Source organism: Streptopelia decaocto (genome assembly GCF_964273445.1).
Source record: "Streptopelia decaocto genome assembly, chromosome: 5".
NCBI classification, from domain to species: domain Eukaryota; kingdom Metazoa; phylum Chordata; class Aves; order Columbiformes; family Columbidae; genus Streptopelia; species Streptopelia decaocto.
This window is the reverse complement of record NC_138659.1, coordinates 22,210,813-22,234,460: the sequence shown is the minus strand read 5'-3', so window position 1 is coordinate 22,234,460 and position 23,648 is coordinate 22,210,813. Positions and strand designations below refer to the sequence as shown.

At 37.8% G+C, this 23,648-nt stretch overlaps 1 protein-coding gene across 2 annotated transcripts; it reads left to right on the top strand.

Annotated features, from left to right (window-relative positions):
* Nucleotides 1-194: 194 nt before the first annotated feature.
* On the top strand, nt 195-23,648 carry SLC35A3 (solute carrier family 35 member A3). Of its 2 annotated transcripts, none has more exons than XM_082054650.1 (8): nt 195-469; nt 10,393-10,597; nt 11,365-11,519; nt 11,601-11,723; nt 13,370-13,541; nt 16,715-16,833; nt 17,337-17,470; nt 19,724-23,648. In XM_082054650.1, the coding sequence occupies exons 2-8, from the start codon at nt 10,411-10,413 to the stop codon at nt 19,812-19,814; spliced, it is 981 nt and encodes a 326-aa protein (XP_081910776.1). In that variant the 5' UTR covers nt 195-469; nt 10,393-10,410; the 3' UTR covers nt 19,815-23,648. The 2 variants fall into 2 exon arrangements, with proteins under 2 accessions (XP_081910776.1, XP_081910777.1); XM_082054651.1 differs by lacking the exon at nt 195-469 and adding an exon at nt 7,966-7,985.

Sequence of the window (23,648 nt, the reverse complement as noted above, 5' to 3'; positions counted from 1 at the left end):
TCCCGGATTTCATACGAAGCACTCGTGCCATTCCCTGGGAGTCCCCTGTCGCCAGACGGTCTTGCCGGGGGACGCTCGCTGACGGCGGCTGCGGGTGGTGGCGCCGGCCCCGCGCGCAGCCTCGCGGGCGGCGGGAAGCGCGAGGCGCGGTGCGGCACCTCCGGCCCCCGCCTCAGCCGCCAGCGCTCGCCCCGCGTCGCTGTTCCGCTGCAGGGGCCCCGGCACGGTCCCGCTGGCCCCTGCCCGTGTCCGCTCCTCCCAGAGCGGCGGGCTAGCGCTCCGCTGCTCGCCGGGGCCTGTGAGGGGCCGGGCGCGCTGCTCTCCGCGGCCCTGGGAACGGAGCGGGCGGGGCCGTGGCTGCAGCCGGAGCCTTTGCGGGACGGGACCGCGGCGCCCGGAAACACCGTGTGGCGGCTGCGAGCGGAGCCGGCGGTGAGGGGCGAGCTGGGCCGGCGGCCGGGAGCTGCAGGTGGGAGGCCTGGGCTGGGAGCGGGGGCAGCAGAGCCCGGCTGGGGCTGTTCCGGAGGGAGCCGTGCCGGGGCTGTGCGTGGGGGAGGAAGCCTGAGAAAGGCCTGTGGCGTGGGAGGGGGAGACGTTCGGGGTGGGTGGATGGGGCGGGAAGCAGGTCTGAGGGAGCAGGCTGGGGAGGGGAAGAGTGGGACTGAGGAGATTCTGAGAGAAATGTCTGTAGATTGAATAGTTAGGGAAAGAGGGAGGGCTGAGGGTGAAGTTCCTGTGAGGAAGCAGCTGCCGGTGAAGTTGGGGAGGGGTGGGGGTCTGGCCGGCGGCTCGCCGTGTGTCTGCTTCATGGCAGCGCGGCTGGTGTGTGCTGAGGAGGTGCTGGCGGTGCCCATGTGGTGCTGCGTGCGAAGTTAACAGAAACGCGTGCTTTACAAGTATTGTCATGGCATCACGGTTTCATACTGAGTTTTTGAAATGAGAAGTGCTTTAGCAGTACAAAGCTTATGGATTAAATCAGCAAACCAGAAGATGCGGAGATAATGAGCATAATAATATAATACGTATTATGGAATAGACTGGAAGGTAAAAGATAAACACCAAAAGGTCCTCCAACTTGTTTCATTTTTTTGAATCCTATAAGCTATATTTTGAATCAGAGTAAAGAAGACTTGGATACTAGAGAAAAGATTTTTAAGTATTGATTGGGTGGAGGATACTGAGACTGTTTCCTGCAACAGAGGGATGTGTTATTTGGGACATAAAAACACATGCAACAAACCTTTCTAAAACTGAGTGAGCACCATAGTGGAAAGCTTATCTGCCACAGTGGCCTCTACCCAGGAGCGCTGCAATCTAAAGCAACTCCCACTTTTCAAAGAACATATGTGCAGACTGACAAAATCAGGTTTAGAATGAACATTAGGTGATGAGCTGGTTCTCCCAAAATCTGTGGGGTTGCCTTTCTCCACGGGAACTGCACTTGACTCATCTGAACTCTTTGTATGTGTACTGAGTTGAGCTTGACCTGTTCAGCTCTTCTCTGTTAAATTAGTACACAGGACCTGCTACACAAAAACTGTCACTGTACAGACAGTTTGCAGGAGTAGACTCTCACTCTGTGATACATGCTTTTCTTAAAGAATAACAGCATCAGATTTCTTTAGAGGCAGCAGGGTGAGTTTGAGGGAGGTGATAGTTGTGGAGAAACTGATTTACAATAACCTCTTCTTTCAGAAACTGTAGCTCATTATTCCCTTGTACATTGTTAGGCATTGTGAAAATTCATGATTGAAAATTACAGTTCTGGGAGATACAGATCCACTGGTTTGAAATGCATGATGTTCCGGTTTGTAGAGTTAGAACGCATAGCAAAAATATTGGTTTGGGGAAAGACTATGGTGGTAGTAAGTATAAATTTGCTTTATTTAGAGCAGTGTATTGTTAGAAGTGACACTTTGTCTTTAACAATCCTACAGGCTGCCTACACAGCCTTATTCCTTATGCTGGTTATGCTGCTGTTTGCAGTGACACAAAAAAGGCAGGGATCATCTGAACCAGGTGCCTAGGGAAATCAAATCACATGTGTCTGCTTAAAACAGTTCCAGATTTGGCAGTGTTAAGTGAGAGCAACACCTTCTTGATCTCTGGGACAGGCTTGCTAGGTACACTTATTCCTCTCTTATTATTCTTTAATTGCTTACCACCTGGGCTTATTCTTCACCGATTACTTCAGTTCACACCAAATGTATGCTGCTTGCACAGGCTCTGTGCCTTCATTGGGACTCAGGAGGCTGCACAGCTGAATCCCATCAATAGAGGATGTCTCTAGAGCAGAGAAGATGTTCTTAAGACCTGTACCTTTTAGGATCTAGCATAATAATGTCAGATGGTTAGGAGTTCAGGATTTTCCCATTGAAATTTCAAACCTTGTCTTATATTCATACACCTTCAGCGCACTGTTCAGCTGTCTAATTTTATTTGTAATTAGTAGATTTCTGTGATAAGTGTCTCAGATTTTACTGTAGTATGTAGTTTGCCTTACTCTGCTCAAATTAGGTCACCTTGACTGAGGGTGGCTGCGTTGCCTCAAGAATGCAGACTTGATTAGTAATTCATAAATAGCGGTAGCTGAACCCTGGCTGTATTCAGTGTTCAGTCTTTCAGTACCTTCAGTCAAGCTCCTTCATTGGTTTGACACATCCACAAGAGCTGCTTTCGGGCAGTGCTTCAGTTCATGGCCTTGCACTCCTGGACACTTGAGGAGGGACGGGCATTGCAACTGAAACTAAGAACCAAATGCCTCCTTGCTCACAGAATCTGAATGTGACTACTACGGTCTTTCTATACTGTGAACTATACAATGAACGTAGTGTATGTACTGTTTGAAAAAGAGAGAGGCAGTTAAGGCAGGTTGTATCAAATTTCTGTGCTGGCAGGCAGAGTGTTGCTTAATAACCGTTATGTCAATATAAAACTATTGCACTACTGTGCACATAGTTGAAGTCTTCATCTTACAAGAAATACTGCTGCTAGTTTTAGCTCAATGAGGGGCTGATTTTCCTGAATGCTGAGTATTTATACTCAATATGTGATATATTTAATATTTATCAACCCAAATTCTCATCAGCCAAGCAGATCTTATCTTTGGATTCTTTAGGTTTGGTGTAAAGGATAAAGAGGGTGGGGTGGGCATGAAGAGTATTTAGCCACAAATTTGACATTTAAGATTTACAGTGCCCAACTTTTCCTGTCTGATACATAGATTAGAATGGTGTGGGGCTTTTTCCCCCACAAAAGAAAAACAAACAAACCCCAGACAAACAAAAACTAACACTTTGTGAGATCGTAAAAAAACTTAGCAGTGTTAAGTTCCCTTTCTGCTAGGTTTTCTGTCAACCTGTAAGAAAACCTTACCTGAGTCCCAAGCAATTTACAGCATGAAATTTGTTGTTAGTTAATATGTAATTGTATTCCTTTTGTTAGAGTGGGCAATGGTGGAATTTCCTGGTTGAGTGACAGGCCAGTGAATACAGCCTCCACTAGCCTGGGCGAAAGCCTAGGTTTTTGGAGCAAAGTTGAGAAGAATCATTGGTTGATCTTTAGTAGTTACAACTTAATGTGTAACTGCTCTTTGCATAAGTGCACTTGCCAGTGCTAAAACATATCTGTATGATTTTGAAGAGGTCAAGATAAGGTTGTGGGTAGGGAGCTAGATGACTGTTAGAGGAGCGAGGTCCACCAGTGTTCTACTGTGTTAAAACACTGCTGGAGGATTTGCTTTGAATAACGCTTCTGAAGAAGAATACAAGATTTTAGGAAAACATAGCTTATTTGTTTCAGTGTACACATCATAATATATCCAGCAAGAAGAATGACTAACAAACTGAAAAACAAAAGAAAGAGTAAGGTAAGTTTTAAAATGATGAAGTGATTTGCAGTGGTTTAGTTGAAAAGTGCCATGTATTTGGGGAGAGACAGCTGACAATTATAGACAGCTTATGGGAGAGAACAGAGCAGAAACTTGTATCAAGTATGAGGAAGATAGAGAACATTACTAGTGACATTTTTGAAGTGAGAAATATAAGATTTAAGATTACTAGAAATGTTAATAAGATTATAGTATGCATTGATATTGGGGATTGCTGTGGCCCATGTCCAGGATCTTGCACTTGGCCTTGTTGAACTTCATGAGGTTCCTTCCATCCATTGATTTCTATACATAAACCTTTTTTTTTTTTTATTAGATACTACTCTTAGTAAGAAAAAAAAAAAAAAAAAGGCTATATTGAGTCCAACAGAAAAAAGTTCTGTGTTATAGAACTTTCCTCTGAGGAATGCAGTTGTGTTATAGGAAGTGGCCTGTTGTTTGTGTCCTATGCAAGACAGGGAAGAGGGCAATGCATGTGTGAAAGCATAGAAGGAAGTCTTATAAAAATATGTTCTTCAGGTTCTGTGAGCTGTCTTTTACTCCACCTTCCAACTGTGCTTTTCCTCTCTATTTCCAGCTTATATTTGTGTAGGTATAGCAGCAGCACTGGGTTGACATTTCATTTGAGAAATATGAGAACTCAATCCTGTGTCTTTAGTCCACTATCTTGATTTGAAAGCAAACGCCCAGGACGTGTGTCCATACCTGTTCCACTGGAATGAAATCATGTACTTTACTTTCCACTCTATTTTTCCTTCTGTAAGGCAGACTCAATCCATGTTTAGTTCCTGACAGTTCCCAGATATAGAACTTGGTGTGCTGGCACACAAAAATTAAACTTTTCCTTTTGCAGTTTTAAGAAACTGGTTGTCTGCCTCTGTTTGGCTTTGTATTTTAGCTATTGTGAAAGTGCCTTTTGTTTGGTTAAGCCATCTTCCTGTGTAACCTCATCTAGGTGTTCCTGCTCTGGCAGGGGTATTGGACTAGAAGATCATTTGAGGTCCCTTCCAATCCCTAACATTGTGTGATTCTGTGATCTTAAACTCCTTAATCATAAAATGGGATAAGAGATAGCTGTAACTCCTGTAACTTGGCTTTTTATTCTACAGGACGATGAGCAGTGGAAACATTTCACAGCTAGGCTGGAATGAATGTAATTGACATAATGCCATCACTTTGAAGATTGGAAGCATAATAGTAGTTAGTAATTTACTGTTTTAAAAATTTACTTTCCTCGTGACAGAGTAGGGAGTAAAGAAATAGTTGCTAGTAGAACTTATTTTCATGTCTAATCTTTTGTAATGGGTAGGAAAGAACATAAACATTAACTCTCTAGCCTGTTGGGAAGGTCTCATTTCCTGATTTTCCATTAGTCTGTATGTGTTTGGTTTCCATAGGGTGCATCCCTAGGCCATGACCTAGTAAGGCCTTTGCTTTTGTGCCTGTGTAGAATCCCAGGCACTGCCAGTGAGGCATAAATTGCCGGATGGGAGCCTTAACCAGCGGGACCTGTTACCTTTCCTCTGTCATGAATTCATTTTATCTTTATGGACTTGTTCTAAAGATGTGTCAGTGGAAAGTGGTGAATGGACCTTGATTTACAGACATTATGTCCACAATTACCCCAAAACTATTTTAAGTGACTTTTAAATTGGATGTTACAGTGAGAGGTGCTAAGTACCTCCAACTCATTGACTGTATTGTAGGCTGTCACTTCTGTTATCCGGTAGTTCAAATACAAAGTAATTGCATGAGTGACTTTTATTGTGGATTGCTCAGTCATTTGACACAGCACATGTTGTTATTTTAATCTGTGAATTTAACCTGCTTTTTTATTATGTGACTTATTGGAATTCATTGTTAATTGCTTTTTTTTGTTGTCTTATCTACTTCTTGAGATAGCATTGGGTGCTTGGGTTTGTTTGGGCACTGATTTCTTTTTTTTCAGGTTTTCTCGGATAGTCTCTTGAAGTTTCAGAAATTAAAAAAAAAAAAAAAGAATATAATAAAAAGTGAGCCAGCTGCAGGGACTGTAAGAAAATCTTTCTTAGTGATAGGATGAGAGGAAATGGCCTAAAGTTGTGCCAGGGAGGTTTGAATTGGATATTGGAAAAAATGTATTCATGGAAAGGGTTGTCAGGCATTGGAACAGGCTGCCAGGGAAGAGGTGGAGTCACCATCCCTGGAGGTGTTTAAAAAATGTGATGCTTAGGAACACGGTTTAGAGGTGGACTTGGCAGTGTTGGGTAACAGTTGGACTCAATGGTCTTAAAACTCTTTTCCAACCTAAATGATTCCATGATTTTTCCACTTTAAAAAGTCTGGTACCTTTGAACGGGTGTTTTTCAGACTTTGCGCAATATGATACTTTGACCTGAAGCTATTACTTCCTGTACAGATTGTTTTATTTTGTTTTCTGAGTCTGTGAAACCTTTCCCAGGTCCTCTTCTTTTATACATTTAAGGAGAACAACTCTTCATGTAGTATCCACCTCAGTTATACCCACCTGTGTGTACTGAAGTTGGAGGTTACGTGGCGGTAAATACCATGTTGGCTTACTGCATGTTGACTTGCCAGATAGACCGGCCTGTAACCTCTTCCCCTCCCTTCTGTATTGCTAGCTGTAGGGTGTGTCTGCACGGTATAAACTGCATGGAAGTGGTTTACTTTTCTTTTACCAAGACTAATAAAATAAAAGAATAATGAGCCTCGTCACTGAATTAACAAATGTGGTAGGCTATGTTACAGTCAATGAGTTGCAGGTACTTCGAACTGCCATTGTAAGATGCAGTTTGAAAGTCCCCTGAGTTAATGTGACTACTTAATTCCAGTCTTTGAATTAGCAAACCTAAATTTGATTTTTGGAACAGATGCATCCTGCAGAGTACTGAGTAGTCTTTCCAAAGCCCAGTAAGAAAGCTAAGCCTGGCTGTGACTCTGTATAGGAAATGCATTGGGAACTTTCATTTCATTATTGTTTTAAGACAATGAAAGTGCGGCTGTTACTGAAGACAATAGTTCATTTAGAATGTGACTGCATTGCTCTGGTAGTAATCTGTAGATCTAAGTCTGCTGTAAAACTGCAGCTGAAGTCAGTTCAACTGTTTGAAGTTCAGTACTTGGCTTTTCTGGATCCAGTCTCCAGTTTGCACCAAGTTCTATGAACTGATATACAGCTCTGCTTTTAACAGAAAGGAGGTGGGACCAGGAGAGCCAATAAGATATTGTGTGTGCTCAGTAGAGGGTGGTTATTTTATTGGCAAATGTAAGTTCAGGACTCTAGTTCCGGCTTTACGAACAAACTGTTTGTAAGTACAGTATGAAACTTCACAGACTTGTTCTTTACTAGCCTGTCTTGCTGACCACTGACAGGACAACTTGTAACAAATATCTTATTTCAGCTATCATGTTGGACACCTAAAGTCTGTTTTGTGTGACTTTTGGAAACTCTGAAACTGCTTTAGTGAATTGCGGTAAAGAAATGTTTTCTGCTACTGGCACCTTTAGGAGACATTGTCTGGGGAAAGATCCTTTTTTTTTATCATGACCACTAATGAAGACAAGATTGTAGTTCAAAATAATGTTGTGGTATGTATTCCTTTGCTGATGGCTTACTAAACTGCTGTGCTTGTTGGTATGTTTTCATGCTGAATGCTTTGATACTTGCTTATAAACAAGGTATTAGTGATTTTAAGCAGCTTAGTAAATAGTTCACAGTATCACAGTATGTTTGGGATTGGAAGGGACCTCAAAAGATCATCTAGCCCAATCCCCCTGCTGGAGCAGGAACGCCCAGGTGAGGTCGCACAGGAACATGTCCAGGCGGGTTTTGAATGTCTCCAGCGAAGGAGGTTGGTTGTGTTTCAGCAAGAAATTCATGTAAACATTGTTTTCTGATATTGGGACCTCTTTTGAAGGTTAAGGAACTGACCTCTGAGAATTTTGAACATTTGTAAAACCCTTTGTCACTTCACAGGCTCACAGAATGCAGACATTTGGGTCCAAGCTCAGGAGAGATGTGTGTTCCCATTATCTATATTATATGCAGAAGCATTTTGAAAACTGAAAACCAAAAAGTTTAAAAATCTATTTTTCTGTAAGTGTGCTTTCATGAAATTTAGTGTTGTTCATCTTAACCATATATTGCTTTTTGTGTTTCCAGATTGTTGGGTCTCAATACTAAAAAATTAGGTAGATGGAAAAGGTGGAATAAACAGTTTGTGCAAGTTGGGTCACATAAATGTCCATTTTGCAATGTCAGTTTTCTTCAGTAGCACAAGCAGATATTTTCATGAAGTTCAGTTCTGTTTTTCTCTCAGGTTTTTTTTTTGTTTGTTTGTTTTCCCTTTTTCTCCATCTTCTCCAAGTTGCTGGTACTTCTCCCGTGAGTATGATCTCTGGCCTTGCATGTCCCTCTTCATCCCTTCATGGGAACTGTTCTTCTGTTTCTCCTCCTTGTTCTCAGCTAGAGCAAATCTGTTCTTCAAAGGTGTTACTATTTGACTAGCTGATATTGTCCGTTTTATTGTTGGGAATGCTTAATTCCACAGTTAACATCCTCATGTAAAGGGTTATTCCACCAGAATCTATGGAAAAAGGTAGCAAATCTTGAATGCTGTCTGCAGCTTTCTTCTCCTTTGTGCTTTACGTTTCTGTCTGATTTATATTGTCCAGGGCAGTTGCATCTGTAGTATTTGTTTCTTCAGGGAGTTAAATGAGACCATAGTTCATACGAAAGTATCTTCTATTAAGATTCCTTAAAGGAATCCTTGTGTATTCCTTCCTCAGTTTCTGCATCCTGGCATCTTTTTCTTCCTCCTTTGCCAATATGCTTTTACAAGTATTTTTACATCCATATAATTCTTGAGGTAAACAATTGTATTGTGTAGGATACAAATATGTGCTTCATATCTCTGCAGCTGTTGGTAGTTCATATTTGTTTGCAGGTTACTGCAGTGCCTCTTAAGTATCCATGCCATATAGGTATTCATTTGATTGTATGCTTGACTGGAGAAAATCTATTAATGCTTAGAGACAAGATAAAGGCAACTCAGAAATATTTGAATAGCACAGCTCTCCAGATTTCTGAAAAAATAGCAATGAAGATTGTTATGAAATGCACCTTGAGCTAGAGAAATGCAGTCAGCAAGAAGCAGCTTCAGTTTCAGCTACAAATATTTAGAAATATCAGCGCATCCTTCAGCAGTGTGTACAAAAACAAATAGTTAATGAATCAAAACTTGTGCACCTGTAGGTGTAAAACATGCATAGGGACAACTATGTCATATATATCTAATAAGTGTTGCTTATGCCATCTCTGCACTTCTGAAAGTGAGAACTGCGTTCACTGTCTGGACTTGTTACTGTTTTTCTTTCACTTGAAAATGTATTTGATAACTTTTAATGACTGGTTTTATTTTACTTTGGCATTATAAAACACTGCTCTGTTTTTGAATATGTGGACCATGAATTTGTAATAGAAAGTATTAATTTCTGTGTATATGGAAATTCTTCATACTTAATATGAAGAACAGCAGAAAATTATATAATGTTCTGAATAGCAGCAATGCGTTTTTTAAATTTCCTTGTAATATACTGTGCTTGCAAAATGGAAGTTGCTTTCTCTATTAGTCTCCTACACTAATTTAGTGCTTTGATTGGTGACCAAGTGCAAAGAAAAACTTGGTGAAAGTTCATGGTAGAGATGATACATCTTTACTAATGTAAGGTTTGTGGTAGTCAGTGCAGTATGTAAAAGTAGGTGCAGTCACCTAGTTATCTATATTCAACTATTTTTTTCTGAGCAGGATAATCAGCAGGACAGGTTTAGTGCTGTCTCCTCTGCAGCTCCTCCATTGCACGTCTTCCCATCCAACCCTGCTTTCCCACAACACTTCTTCAGCATCAGGCATTCCTCTCGTTTTCATTTAAAGGAACCCAACCCTGACCCTGTCTTGTGCTGGAACTGTCATCTGGCAAGGCAGAGACTGCAACCTGAAAAACTTCAGAGGTAGAAGAATGAGAAGGTCTCTGCCTTCTGGAAATAGCTCCTTGCAGTAGGGGTACTGGACATTCTGCAGTACTGCAGTGTGGGGCTTTTTCACTCTGAAAATGTCTTCTGAGCCTTCACTTACATTAAAAAAAACCCGATTGATTTAACTTAGGTGATTTCTTTTGTGAAACCAGTTATTGAAAGGCAAATTATGAGTTAATAGTCCTTATTTTACTTTATTGTTACAGATAGAGAAACGAAATGAAGTATTCCTTATTAGTTATCACCTCTTCTAATGTTCTGATATGCTTCCCCATTTGTTATAATGTATTTGAAAAACGTTTTTAAAGTGTTAATCTCCTTTTTATTTTTAAATATCAGATTAGGTTTGTTTTCTGTTGGCTGAGCTCCCTGGATAACTTCTTTTAATATGTTGATTCCTAAGGGAAACATCTATCTGCAATATAACCTCTTAAGCGTGGTTGTGTTGGTTTTTGTTTTTCTGTTTCAGAAGGAAGAAAGTCAAGAAATGTCTACCAATTTAAAATACCTTTCCTTGGGCATCCTGGTTTTTCAGACCACAAGTTTAGTCTTGACCATGCGTTATTCTCGAACACTGAAAGAAGAAGGACCTCGTTACTTGTCCTCTACTGCAGTGGTTATTGCTGAACTTCTAAAGATTTTGGCCTGCATTCTGTTGGTCTACAAAGACAGCAGTAGGTATCAAATTTTGTACCAATTAATTTTCCTAATCAATATGCTGTATTGCAGTGGCAGCTGCAAAGCAGCCATGTGAGTACAGGTGTACAACAAAGCATTTCCCTTTTCATGTAAGAAATAGTCTTGGAAAGATGCTAATCCAACTTCACTCCCCAACACACAATACTGTATGTTTGCTGAAGAGAGTTCTCTAAAGAATGTGGATATTGAGGGGTGCAAGGATATATCTTCTACCAACAGCTTGAAGATTGTGTTTGCTCAGGCATTTTACGAAATTCTTATGTAGAAGCAGGAAAAAATGAAAAGCTTTAAGTGTATCCAAAGCATGGATGATAATTTAGAAGCCTATAATAAACAACAGATGCAGAAGGGAGGAAGTTCCTTGACATGTATATTTGATCTTCAACAGCTTAAAAATATTGTATATGCATAAATATTGATGACTCTTTAGGCTCTTAATGTGCAATTTTTAGGTGATACTCTTTAATGTATCATCTTCAAATATTGATATAGTTTCAATAAGTTTTACTTAAAGTATTTTGTATTATCATTCTAGTTCTGATATTCCAGGCTACAGGAAGATACTTTGCAGTCTTTTTTTCTTACATATATGAGGCTTCTTAAAGTCAAATAAACACAGTATTTTGAGGTCATGGTAGCTGTAGAAAGGGGGGCAATAATCTTTAAGAACAGAATTCTCCATGCTCTCTTTTTCCCTCTCCTTTTAGTGAATGTCTATTTCTTTTGTTGTTTCTTTGGGTAGAGTGCAATTTACGGAGTCTGAACAGAGTACTACATGATGAAATCCTTAATAAACCTATGGAAACTCTTAAACTTGCTATTCCTTCAGGAATTTATACTCTTCAGAATAACTTGCTGTATGTTGCATTGTCAAACCTAGATGCAGCCACATACCAGGTATTGTACATTCGTATTTCTCTGTAAGTTTAAAAAAAGCTCATGAATTATGTGGTAGTAACTGTTTCTGGGTTCTTCTAGGTTACATATCAACTGAAAATTCTTACCACAGCATTGTTTTCTGTGTCCATGTTAAGCAAGAAATTGGGTGTATACCAGTGGCTTTCATTAGTGATATTGATGACAGGAGTGGCATTTGTGCAGGTAAATATTAACAGGTGGTTTGTTTTAATTTAATGTGTTTATTCAAGGAACATGAATTTCTATACTGATCATACAGCTTTCTGATTCTACCAGCTGCATGTGAGCACCACAGTATGGTCAGGAGCTATGAATCACCCCTGGCCAGGGCTAGAGGACACCAGAAATGGTTCAAAAATAGAAGAGATCACCTCTTTTGTGTCCCAGTGCTCTACTGTAGAATGTGACAGGGCCTCTGGAGCAACTTGCAAATAAAAGTAATAAGCAGTATTTATTAGCACACTTCTTCAGACATTGGGGGTTCACAGGTACTTCTGTGCCAGCACAGTCCTACTTCTCACCTTGTGGTCTCAGCACAGCGAATTTACTTCAACTTTTTCAAGAGGCAAACTTGGCATCTGTTCTAATAGTGCAAGTACAGGACTTGGTAGTTTTCAGAGGGCAGGATCATGGGATAAGAGAGTGTTCTAAGGATTTTTTAGCATATCCTAAATTCCTATTAGGAATTTTTATTTTAGAACTTAAGGATTTGACAAAAAAATTTGAGGATTAAATTTCATAAAATTTTCAAATTTAATAATTAAAAATTAGAACAAAACATTCTGTTAGTAATTAACAGACTCTTCAGTATGTTTTTGTCTATAGTATTGCATTTTATTCTGTTAGCATTAGATATATTGCAGGATTTAGCTTCATAAGTTTCAGCTTCTTTTAGTTGTCTACATAGTCACTGAGGAGGGGCACACACAAAAGACAGTTCATCCCATCTTAAAGACAGCTGGTATAAGTGGTTTTCTAACTGTGCTTATATTCATAAGGTAATGTGGTCAAGCCCCAGCCAGCAAATAAACACTACACAGCAGCTCACTCACCCTCCCACTGTGGGATGGGGGAGAGAATCAGAAGGGTAAAAGTGAGAAGGCTTGTGTGTTGAGGTAAAGACAGTTTACTAAGTAAAGCAAAAGCCTTTTTTGTTCACCACTCCCCATTGGCAGGCAGGTGTTCGGCCATCTCCAGGAAAGCAGGGCTCTGTCACCTGTCCCCTCTTCCTCCTTCATCCCCCAAAATATATACTGAGCATGATGTCATATGGTGTGGAATACCCCTTTGGCCAGTTTGGATCAGCTGTACTGGCCATGTCCCCTCCCATGTCGTTGTGTACCTGCAGCCTCCTTGGCTTGGTATTAACATTCCTTGGCAAGAACCAAAACATCAGTGTACTATCAGCATTCTTCTCACACTAAATCCAAAACATGGAACCATTCCAGCCACTAGGAAGAAAATTAACTCTATCCCAGCCGAAACCAGGACAAGTAACTGTCCGGTGATGAAAGTTGGTGACTGTGAATGACCATGATGAGTCATGCTGGGATTCAGGAATAGTTCTGCTTTATAAAACACAGATCCTGGACCTGCTGCAGTTGATGAGTGTTCTCCCAGTCCAGGCATTATTTTACTCCTTACAAATATGTAGAAAGAAAAATTATGGTTTTGCAGTCCTTTAGGAGTATTTATGGTGCAAAATATAGAACTTTACAAGTGTGTGATTATCTGTGTTTAGTAACTGCAGCTAGAAGACAAATTTGCATTTATAGATACTCATGACTTGATTTTATCCATGAATTTTGTGTAACTGTTTTTGTATCCAGTGGCCTTCAGACTCTCAAGCAACAGCGGCTAAGGAACATTCAGCAGGATCTCAGTTTGTAGGCCTGATGGCAGTTCTTATAGCATGCTTTTCTAGTGGATTTGCTGGGGTTTATTTTGAGAAAATTTTGAAAGAAACGAAGCAGTCAGTGTGGATCAGAAACATTCAGCTTGGTAAGTTGAATTTTAGTCATCTCTTAGAGATAATGCATTCTGAAGAATTAAGATAAATGTACAAAATATGGATATATAAAGATATCACCAACATTTTAGTATTCTGTGTAAATGTACTTTTAAAACCAAGAGTACAAACTCTTCTAGATAGAATTCTAACAGTTGCTTTCTGATATCAACCAAGTTCTTAATTTAACTTGCTTATAGAGTGTCAGTAGGTTTGTACAGGGTCTGTTGATTGTATTTAAAATGTTTTAAAGAGTGTTATGCAGAATTCTGTGTATCCTCTGTGTCTAAAATCATTGTCTTTTGCACTGATTTGTAAGATCTGATAAATACAGATAGTTTCTCATTATTTTTTAAGATAATATAGGGACATTAAACCAAAATGTGTTTCTAAATCAATGTTTTGAGATGCTTTAAAATTAACATTTTTTTTCTCTTTTGTCTGGGTAGGTAGTTTTTATAGATTGGCACTTATAATACAAAAGAACTGCTTTGTGAATAAAGTTGAGGTAATTAATTATTTCAGTATAAAGGTCAGTTTGTTTTAGTTGTCTATATAATTACTGCAGAGAGGCGTGTGCAAAAGACAGTTAATCTTAACCATTTTAATGCCGTCACTTATTTTGCACCTATCAGTAAGAGAATACATTCTATTTCCAAAGTAGTTCTGGGTCATCTAGACCCTAGATATTAATGGCCAAATTAATCCATTTTCCTGAAAGAGTTTTCCGTCAGCTCAGAGCAATCTTGTCCAGTGTACAGGGTTGGAAATATGCAATATTTCAATATTTCATTATCAGCAATATCTTTTTGTTCCTGTTTTGCAAGAGGATCAAAACTTATTGTTGGAATTGCCCTTCTTTCTCTAGTCTCCACCTGTAGGCAATAATTATTTATTGCATATTTGAACAAATGCTTTCAGCAGAATTTGAACTTTCCAGCACCTTAGTATGGACTCTTGATCAAATCCATGGTACTGCAGAGTTAAGTCATGGGGATGATTTAGTGGATCAGGGCTGTGTGCTCAGTCTGGTAGAATGTAATGAAGTACCATAAAAACAGGAGATGGTGTGGATTGTTTGTTTGTTTGTTTGTTTGTAAGTAGATAGTTGGTCAAGACTGGTATGGTAAAAAATGTCTCAATACAAGCTATATTTTTTTTTTTCATTTTCCTGTTTCTGTGTTTTAATTATAAATGGAATAAGTTAAAAATGCAGAACTGCATTTGGATTATATTTTAGTATTTTTACACATCCATAGTGGTTTGAAACTTGAGGAGAGAGAATGGGATCAAAACCTCTACTTACTCTTTGCTAGTATTTATTGAAATAATGTCTAATGAAACTAAGTTTTCTTGAACAGGGTGTAGGGGTTACATCAGGAGAGGTTATGTTAGGGAATTTTGGAGGCAGAGAAGAGTGGGTAGCTGGGGCTTGGTCGAGGATTTAAGGTAAGATTTGATGCTCTGGATGGAGCTACAATGTAAAATCCGTTGCTAAGAAAAGCTGATTGTTACTACTCTCAATTTCCATGCTAAAAGCACTTTGGTGGGCAACAATGCAGATAGCTGAAACAATTTCCAATTAAACATAATTGTTGAAAAATCAATGTTCTCTTCTAAAACATTTTTTAGTTTTTTCTACAGTGCACAAAAGTATATATGAAAACAAATGAGTTCACTAGTTTGATAGCCAGCCTGGTCATATATTGAATGTTCCAGTAATTGCTTTGTGAAAACTATGAGATCAGAACAGACTGCATCTAAACACAAACTGTTCAGGGTAATTAATAGCTAGGACAGTGATCCATGAAGACATAAATGTCAGTGTTATTAGTGAGAATTTAATGACCTGATTTTCTTTATTTTTTGTCAGTGAGCTTAATTTGCCTTAATACAAAATGCAGTAGAATATGTTTACTATTGAAGTTCTCTTCATTTCAAAAAAGAGATTATTTTTCTCATATCTCATAGAGGGTTTCCTGATACAGCTCTTAGAAAATATTCAAAACATTAAATCACAGTTTCATAAATACATTAGTGTATCCTTTCTGCAACTACAAGGTATTTGCACAACATGGTATCATTCAGGAGCAAGCCAGTCATAAGCAAGAGCTTTGAAATAGAGCTTTTCTTAAAACACAAACAATGAAAACTATATGTCCAACCTGGTTTTAATTTTCATATCCATAGAGAATTATTAGAACTGTAGAAAAAAATTGGAAATTGTATTTGAATCATGTTTGAAAAATTGTCCTCATTCAGTTTTTAATGCATACTAGTATCACGTTAGAGGTGCTTTATTTATTTATTTATTTTACCAGATCAATTGGATAATAGAAATAATTGGTTTAATCTGAATTAAATCTAAATTTTTAATTATGTCTACAAAAAAGAATTATTTCTTATCAGATGGAAGGTTTTATTTTGTTCATAACAATGCCACCCTTTTCAGATGCAGAGAAATGTGATGAAAATAGAGGTCAGCTTTTCACAGAAATGGAATGTGGGAAAAAGTTTCCCCTTTTCTGCTCAGGACGAGAGGCTACATCAGTCGCAGAAGAGGTGCTTGTATTGCTTCCATGCCTGAGGGGATTAGGAAAAGTTTCTCACCTAATAAAAGAACACTGTACTCACCAAATGATAACCTCTTTAATCTCATCCTAGTTTCTTCTTTTGACATTAAGTCTCTACTAGTAAACATTTGTTGTGTTTGAGACTGGTCCAGAAGAATTCCACTTCCAAGATCCTTGTTTGAATTGGCAAAGTGGTAACTCCTGCTCTTAATACGTCACTGACCATCTCCTCCACTGAAAGTTTTCCCTGTTTTTCTATCCGGGTAATAGTTTGACTTCAGCTTTCAGTCATGACTAGTTGCAGGAAAACCTAAATGGTGCTTAATGGATTTTGCTATGTGTCATAAACAAAAATTACCCCATTCCAGTAAAAAAGCAATGGAAGATAAGAATGTCCTAATGGAAACAGTCAAAACTGTTATAAGTGTGGAAAATTGCTTTTAAAAGTGAATATCTGTATTGCATTTGAATGTGATGGTATTGGAAGTGGCAGTCCTATTTTAAAATCGGATGTATGTGAACAGTCATTGAGGACAAGGAACCTGTTTGCATGTTGTTCACCTGAAACTTTCAAATCTTTCTTATACTTTCAGGATTTTTTGGTAGCATATTTGGACTGATGGGTGTATACATTTATGATGGAGAACAACTGTCAAAGAATGGATTTTTTCAAGGATACAATAAACTTACTTGGATAGTTGTTGTTCTACAGGTGAGATACCTTGTATTATATGTTTCTGTGAAACTTGGCACTTGGGATTTACTCTTCTATAAACGAGTGGGGAAACTAATGGGTGTCATTGAAGCTACTGAGAATTTTGTAGTCAAAAGTCTGATCTATCACTATTAGCTAAAACCTCTAAATAAAAACCAGGAAAATATATAGCAAGTATATGACTTAAGTATGTGCAACATAAAAGCAGGTAAGCGTTATTTATTTTGCAGTGTTAAAAAAAATTGCCCTTCCTCCTGTGGCTAAAAATGTATAGTATACAAGCATTTCCACTCATTTAACGATGATAATATGATCAATGATTTCTTCAGAGGGGCAAGAGGAACTCCTCCAATACTTATCTTCACCAGTATATATCCATAAAATAACTCTAATGCTCCTAAACACAGACAAGAGCTTTTCCTAAAGTAAACACATGTTGTTAAAATAGATGCTTTCAGTGAAGTTATCAGGTTGCAAATCCAAACCTCAATATTTTTCAGGCACTTGGAGGTCTGGTGATTGCTGCTGTTATAAAATACGCAGACAACATTTTAAAGGGATTTGCAACTTCTCTCTCTATTATACTGTCAACATTGATCTCCTATTTCTGGCTGCAAGACTTTGTCCCTACAAGGTAAGAATTATTTTCCACGTATGCTGAAAGAAAAAAACTTAATGTTTACCAGATATAACTGCAACAATAAATAAACAGTCTAAGCCACACTTTTAGAATGTTTAGCTACAACTTGCAGACAAAAGTATAGTTTCATAGCATAACGTAACTAACAATTTTCTCAGTGTAGTTGGCAAGATCACCTTTTCTGTCAGATACAGCCCCCACAGGTCAAGAATGGTTGAATCTCAAACCTTGGCTTTTGACAAACCACTCTTGCGAGCTCTGTTTTAGTTCACTGTCCCTTTCTCCCCTTTTCCTTGTACCCGATTTCCCTGGGCTTGTTCAGTGCCCACTTGGCTTTCGTGCTCAAGCACGTCCGCTCTAGTGTTGATGCTGTTCTGCTGCCTGCGGCTCTGCTCTGTGAAGCTCCCCTCTGCCGGCTGCACTCAGTACGGTCCTGACAGAGGTGATGCCTGACGCCTCTTTTCCTTGTCCTCTAAATGGCCCTGTCTTCCACAAGTCATCTCACTGCAAGATGAGTTATGGCTGAACACTAATAACGATGATCATCTTTTTCTAGTGGTTTCCATGCAGTCTCAGTACAGTCTCTACAAGAGCTAATTGCAATCATTCACACATGGAAGCTACACCATAGCAATTAGTTGCCCAAGGACACTCAGAAGCCCAAAGTCAGAGCTTTTTTTCTAAAGATAATACCATATTCATTAGTGAAAACACACAGCCAAGAAAGAGAGAAAAATGCTTGCTGTATGCTACTAGGTCCTATACACTGTGTGCTGAAATTTTGTGAATCAGATTTTAGTAGCTCTGTGCACTGCAGGTTTTATACACAGGTAGGTTCTGGAATAGTGCTTGACCTGGTGGTGCTTGTTAATATATGGAGTATAGAAGTAATATTTCAACTTTTAGATCTATTAATAGGAATTTGCTTATAATTGACCTACACTCCTCACATGTATTACACAGACTCATAGTGTAAAAATATTTTGAATAATATTTACAAATTTTGTATTTTATATAAAGAAACATTTTTATCTAAAAGTAGTATTTGCAATATTAGCAGGAGTTTAATTAAACATTCAAAAAAAGGAAGTAGAACAACTATTCAGTCTTAAAATGTGGAAGACATTGAACTTAAATTATAAGTAGCCTATACTTGTCCTATCAAATCAAATGTAGAAAGTATTTTAAGAATTTCTGTGTGCTCAAATGGAAAGTTAATAAGTACCTTACCAGCTTCTGCAAACATGGTGAAAATGGAAACAGTGGTAAATAATTAAATCAGGTGGAACGAACTAGCAGCATGTAGAACTTGAAGCCATCTCATTTAATAAAACTTTATTAACTTGAGTTAATCAAACTTAATCTTTAGTACCTTGCTTATGCCAAATGAATTTATTTGAACTGAAACTGAGTAATTGTTTCTCTCACTTCACGTCAACAAACATTTTTGATTGGGATAATAGATGTAAAGTACTTAAGTGCTTGAACGTGTTGCAATGGATCGTGTCCAGAAATAGGCCAACTGTATTCTCTGAAGGATTATCCTGTCATGCGCCAAAGTTTTTTTAGTGTTTGGTTCAGAAGATCGAATTGTCAACATTGGCATGTCTTTATGACAAGGTTCTTTTCTAAAATGTGTGCTGATTGTCTGTTGGCTTGTAACTATGAAAACAGCTTGAAAGGCCTATATGTCACAATACAAAAGATGCCTTTATTATCTTTTCCTTGCATAAATCTTTATGTATCTGCCAAAAATTAGATTGTACTGTCTTGTAAACTGGTTCTTGGGCAGCAATAATTTGTTTTGACATAAGATTTGGACTTCAAAGTAAACACAACTTCAGCAGCATGATGTATGTAAGATGTTAAGAGCGGCTGGGTAACCACAGTAGTTTCACTTGTTTAGCTTCTGCTTACATTTTGCACAGAGCTTTAAGCCAAAGAAATTAAAAAAAAAAAAAAAGGGATTGATCTGATTACTTTTGACAATTGTTCCATGAAACGAGAATTTTAATTTTCAGAATATGTCAGTATAATGACACGTTACTTGGTGGATGTTTCTTATTTCAACTTCTTCCTGCATCCTTCTGTAATAAATATGTGCAAACTATTTTGTTCTTTATAAATTGGACAAATACAATCTTTCTGTGTTTCCTCGGGAAAAATGCCCTTTCTTTTGATTGCATTACAAAAATAAAATGTTATCAAATTAAAATGAGCTAACTTTTTTTTTTCATCTCTATGCAGTGTATTTTTCTTCGGAGCCATCCTTGTAATAGCAGCCACTTTCCTATACGGTTATGATCCCAAACCTGCAGGAAATCCCATTAAGGCGTAGCAGACTCCTTATCAACCTGCTTCTCAAGATCATGTGCTGGGGGCCTTGCTAACAATGACATGTGGGAAGTGTCATTGTGCACTGCAAGGGAAGGATTACTGCCCTGGACCTAGTGAAGAAATGCCTATGAACAGCCAGAGGGGTTAGAGGTTGATGATAATACTGTCTGTAACTGATGGGGAAAACAATGGCAGGAGAACGCCCAGTGCAACATGCTAATAAAAACTTGAAAGGAACAAAAGTTTCCAAGAAACTACAATTGGGAATGTTTACAGCTTTGACTGAGATTGCTTCAAAAGAATTTACTGTATTGACTGCTGGAGAAATACGTCCTATGCACTCTTTCAAAGAGCACATGACAACATTGTCAGTTGTATGTTTTTGCAATTTGACTATATTTAATCTTAGTAAATATGTTTTTAACTGTTTGTCTATTTACATGAAATCAATTGAATACACATCATAGTTCTAAAGTGATGGTTCTAATTAAATATTCCTTATTAAAACTGTGAAGATTGAAGTATGATTGAAAGACACTTTCACAATATCAAATATTTTTATATTTTTAGAAGGCTGATTTAATAACAGAAATCTGTGTTCTGTTGCTTATATAAAGCTGTTGTAAGAACGTTAACTTTCTCACCTAAGTATGCAAAGGGAGAAATTCAGAGTGAAAGCTGGAAATCTGTGCTGATGCTCCAGCCTTCAGGACAGCCTGTAGTGTTCCACCAGATGCAATAACTCTGTGGACACAGGCCAGAGGTTACTGCACTAAGAGCAGGTTATGATGGAGTGCTTGCTCCAATGTAATGTTCATTCTTTTTGTTTTTATTGATTATAAACTTGTTGGTAGAACCTTTAAAGTAGTTTTTATGCTTTAAATATCCTCTGGGGACTTTTTTAACCACATTTTTTTAAAAAGTCCATAATAAACATTTTAAATGCATTATTGTTGTCTGTAACAGCTCCACCTGGAGCTATTATGGTATATCATCCATATACTGTACTGTACTTTATTACAGAGGTGTTTTTTAAACAAGTGTTGTTTACTCATGAACTCTCCAAGGCTTTTTCAGTACATGTCTATGTAATGGCTTCATTAGACATTATTGTTTTTTATTATTATTTTTTTGTTCTGGAAGTCTTTGAGCCAACAGACCAAAATGGTTTATCTCGAGCTATTCCATCTACTAGTGGAAATACTTTAATAGGAAACTTAATGGAAAAGTAATTAATAGTGCAATAGGTAAATATAAAAGCATGCTGTTCTGCTGTTTTAAACCAAAAAAAACCACCAAACTTCACAAAGAAACCTAGATGCAATTATGAACACTTGTTGAAATATTTTCTTATAGCCAGAAACACCAAAAAAAAAAAGCCAGAGCTACTAAACAAAAAAAAGCTGTCTTTATAATGACTTGTTTTCAGGAGACCTATTCATGGATATTAATGTAGAGTGACTTCTTATCCACATATTACACTTATAAAGGTACAGATTTATACAAAAACATACCAATACCTGTAGAATGGCAAGAGGTAAAAAGGTATTATTTCCTTTTTTCCCCCTCATGCTCTTTCTCACTTGTGCAAATGAACACGTTGTGAAGAGAGAGATGTTTTAAAATGTTTACCAAAGTACCTCATCATCTTTTCCACATTTTAGTGGTGGATTGGCAAGGAGATTCTGTAAGAGTGCTCTGAGATTTTTTTTTTAATGAAGTATTGTAAATGGGAAAGGAAAAATTCCACTTACGTCAGCCAAGTAAAAATAGTGTTTTCCTTCTTAGCAGTGACATAGATTATCAAATTTCTGTTTGTTTATCATATCAGAGCAAGGAAATTTCAGGATTACAGCAAGGGCTTGCTAAGCTGTGTGAACTGTGAATCTGTCCTAGCAAGCCATAATTGCAGGAGCTCCGCTTCTCAATAGTCAAAACTATCCTGTATTACCCTAAATTAGCATTCTATGTTAATATTAAACCTTTTACCTATATCACTCAGTGTGGCAAAATCCTTGAAAAATTATATTTAGTCATTTTGCCACTGAAATACAGCCTCAGGTAAGATATATGCATAGACCAATGGCTCCCAGCGTCACTTAGTGTGGAATGGGAAGTGCATGACTCTGAAATGATCTGAGAAGCGTTGGCAGTAAAATCTGAACTGGAGTTTGGCCTGCATGATAGTGCTTTTAATTTCATGAATCACAGTAGTGGAAATGTTCAGGCAATATAATTGGTTACTTCTTGAGAAATTTTTCCAAAATACATATGGAGCAGGCTGAGGAGAACACTTAAAACCAGTAGTGCAGGAAGGGACCAAATTGGCCAAATAACCACCACGTTCCGTAACATAAAACCCAGTTTTAATATTTCGGGTCCACCTGTCAATATTTGTCAATAAGGATCAGTTTAAAGGAAAGAACAGGAATATGTGCTCTTTGCTTTTGAAAACAATATATCTACTGTACTATGGAGTAGTAACTCCTGTCCATAGACCAGTGACTCTTCCATGCTTTCAATTATTTCAATTACAGTTCCATTAAATTTTCCAGTAGAAGGATAGATCTCTTCATCCACTTGTTGCTATAAAGGGAATATGAATTTGCTTTTTTAGCTCTCTTTCATTAGCCCGTTGCAGGGTGAGGAAAGACTCTTGCCTAGAGATGCACCAGGCTGAAAAGCATCACTCTGGACAGAGGGAAGACACCATATGTTTCTTGAGAGCAGAAAGGATTTGAGGAGGGTTTTACTGTTTTCTGTAACCTTTGCAATCTCAGAGCATCTGGACATTTTCTCACTGAGATACTTCTGTATCTGAATTTTAAAATTAAAAATAAAAAAGGCAGTTTTAAGTTTATAACCCATTAACTAACCAAAGAAGCGTAGCTAGCCCAGAGCATTGGGAAGCATGGGATAGTGTGCTGTGAGTTTCCTGTAAAAGCAATCTAGGAGTCTAACTTGGCAAAAATAAACCTGTCTTTCTGAACTATTTTTCTGTCCTTTAGACAATGGATTTGTTAGTTTAGTTGTATATTTAGAAGGATAACCTATATGTAGAAAAATTTTATTTAAATATTTATAAAGTTTAGCTAGGTATTTATTTGCAATAACTTAATTATGTGATTTTTTTTTCCTCAGACTTGCATAATGGGAGTACTAGTATTTATTGAATACTTGGGTATTTGGTAGTTTTATTTGAGAATCTCTGGGATACATGATAAATTATCAGATAACAATAAACTGAGAACTATCTTCAAAGCAAAATAAATCAGCAGTTCAGTGGTGAAAAATCTTCAGTCTAATCTAGTAAGATAAACTTTCCTTTAAACATTCTATTTCTATGCTATCCCCAAGTGCCCAGTAATCTTTTTTCTCAAAGAATTAAGGTAATTTTATAGTTCTATTCAACTTCTTTGTTTTGGACAAACTATAAGAAAATGTCCCTTTTTGTTTGCTTTAATAATGGGTAGATTAATGTTCTAGAACTGGCTTCTACAATATAGCACCTTGGGGTTTTTCCTGTAAGTTGTTACAAACTATTGTTTTATTTTTCCTCAAAAAATCTTATTCTGGTAGCATATGCTTGCATTTCAGTTGCTCATGCAGTCCTCTCACAGGTTTTTAGAAGTACGTATTTGTTTTGTGTTCCTAACTTATTTTCATGGCTGTAATTTGAAAGACTGTAATGGATTTTGTTAAATTGTTTTAAAATTGATAAATGAAATGCTGCGTTTCTTCTGGTTTTTGTTGTCAGTAACTTTCATATTTTAATGTATTTCCTTATCAGCTGTGCATATTCTGTTGTATTTAAACAATCATCATTTTCCAAGTT

Coding starts and splice junctions, on each gene's coding strand:
- SLC35A3 (XM_082054650.1), top strand. CDS start 10,411: ATGTCTACCAATTTAAAATACCTTTCCTTGGGCATCCTGGTTTTTCAG. Junction 16,834..17,336: donor GGATAGTTGTTGTTCTACAG/GTGAGATACCTT, acceptor AATATTTTTCAG/GCACTTGGAGGTCTGGTGAT. Junction 17,471..19,723: donor CAAGACTTTGTCCCTACAAG/GTAAGAATTATT, acceptor ATCTCTATGCAG/TGTATTTTTCTTCGGAGCCA.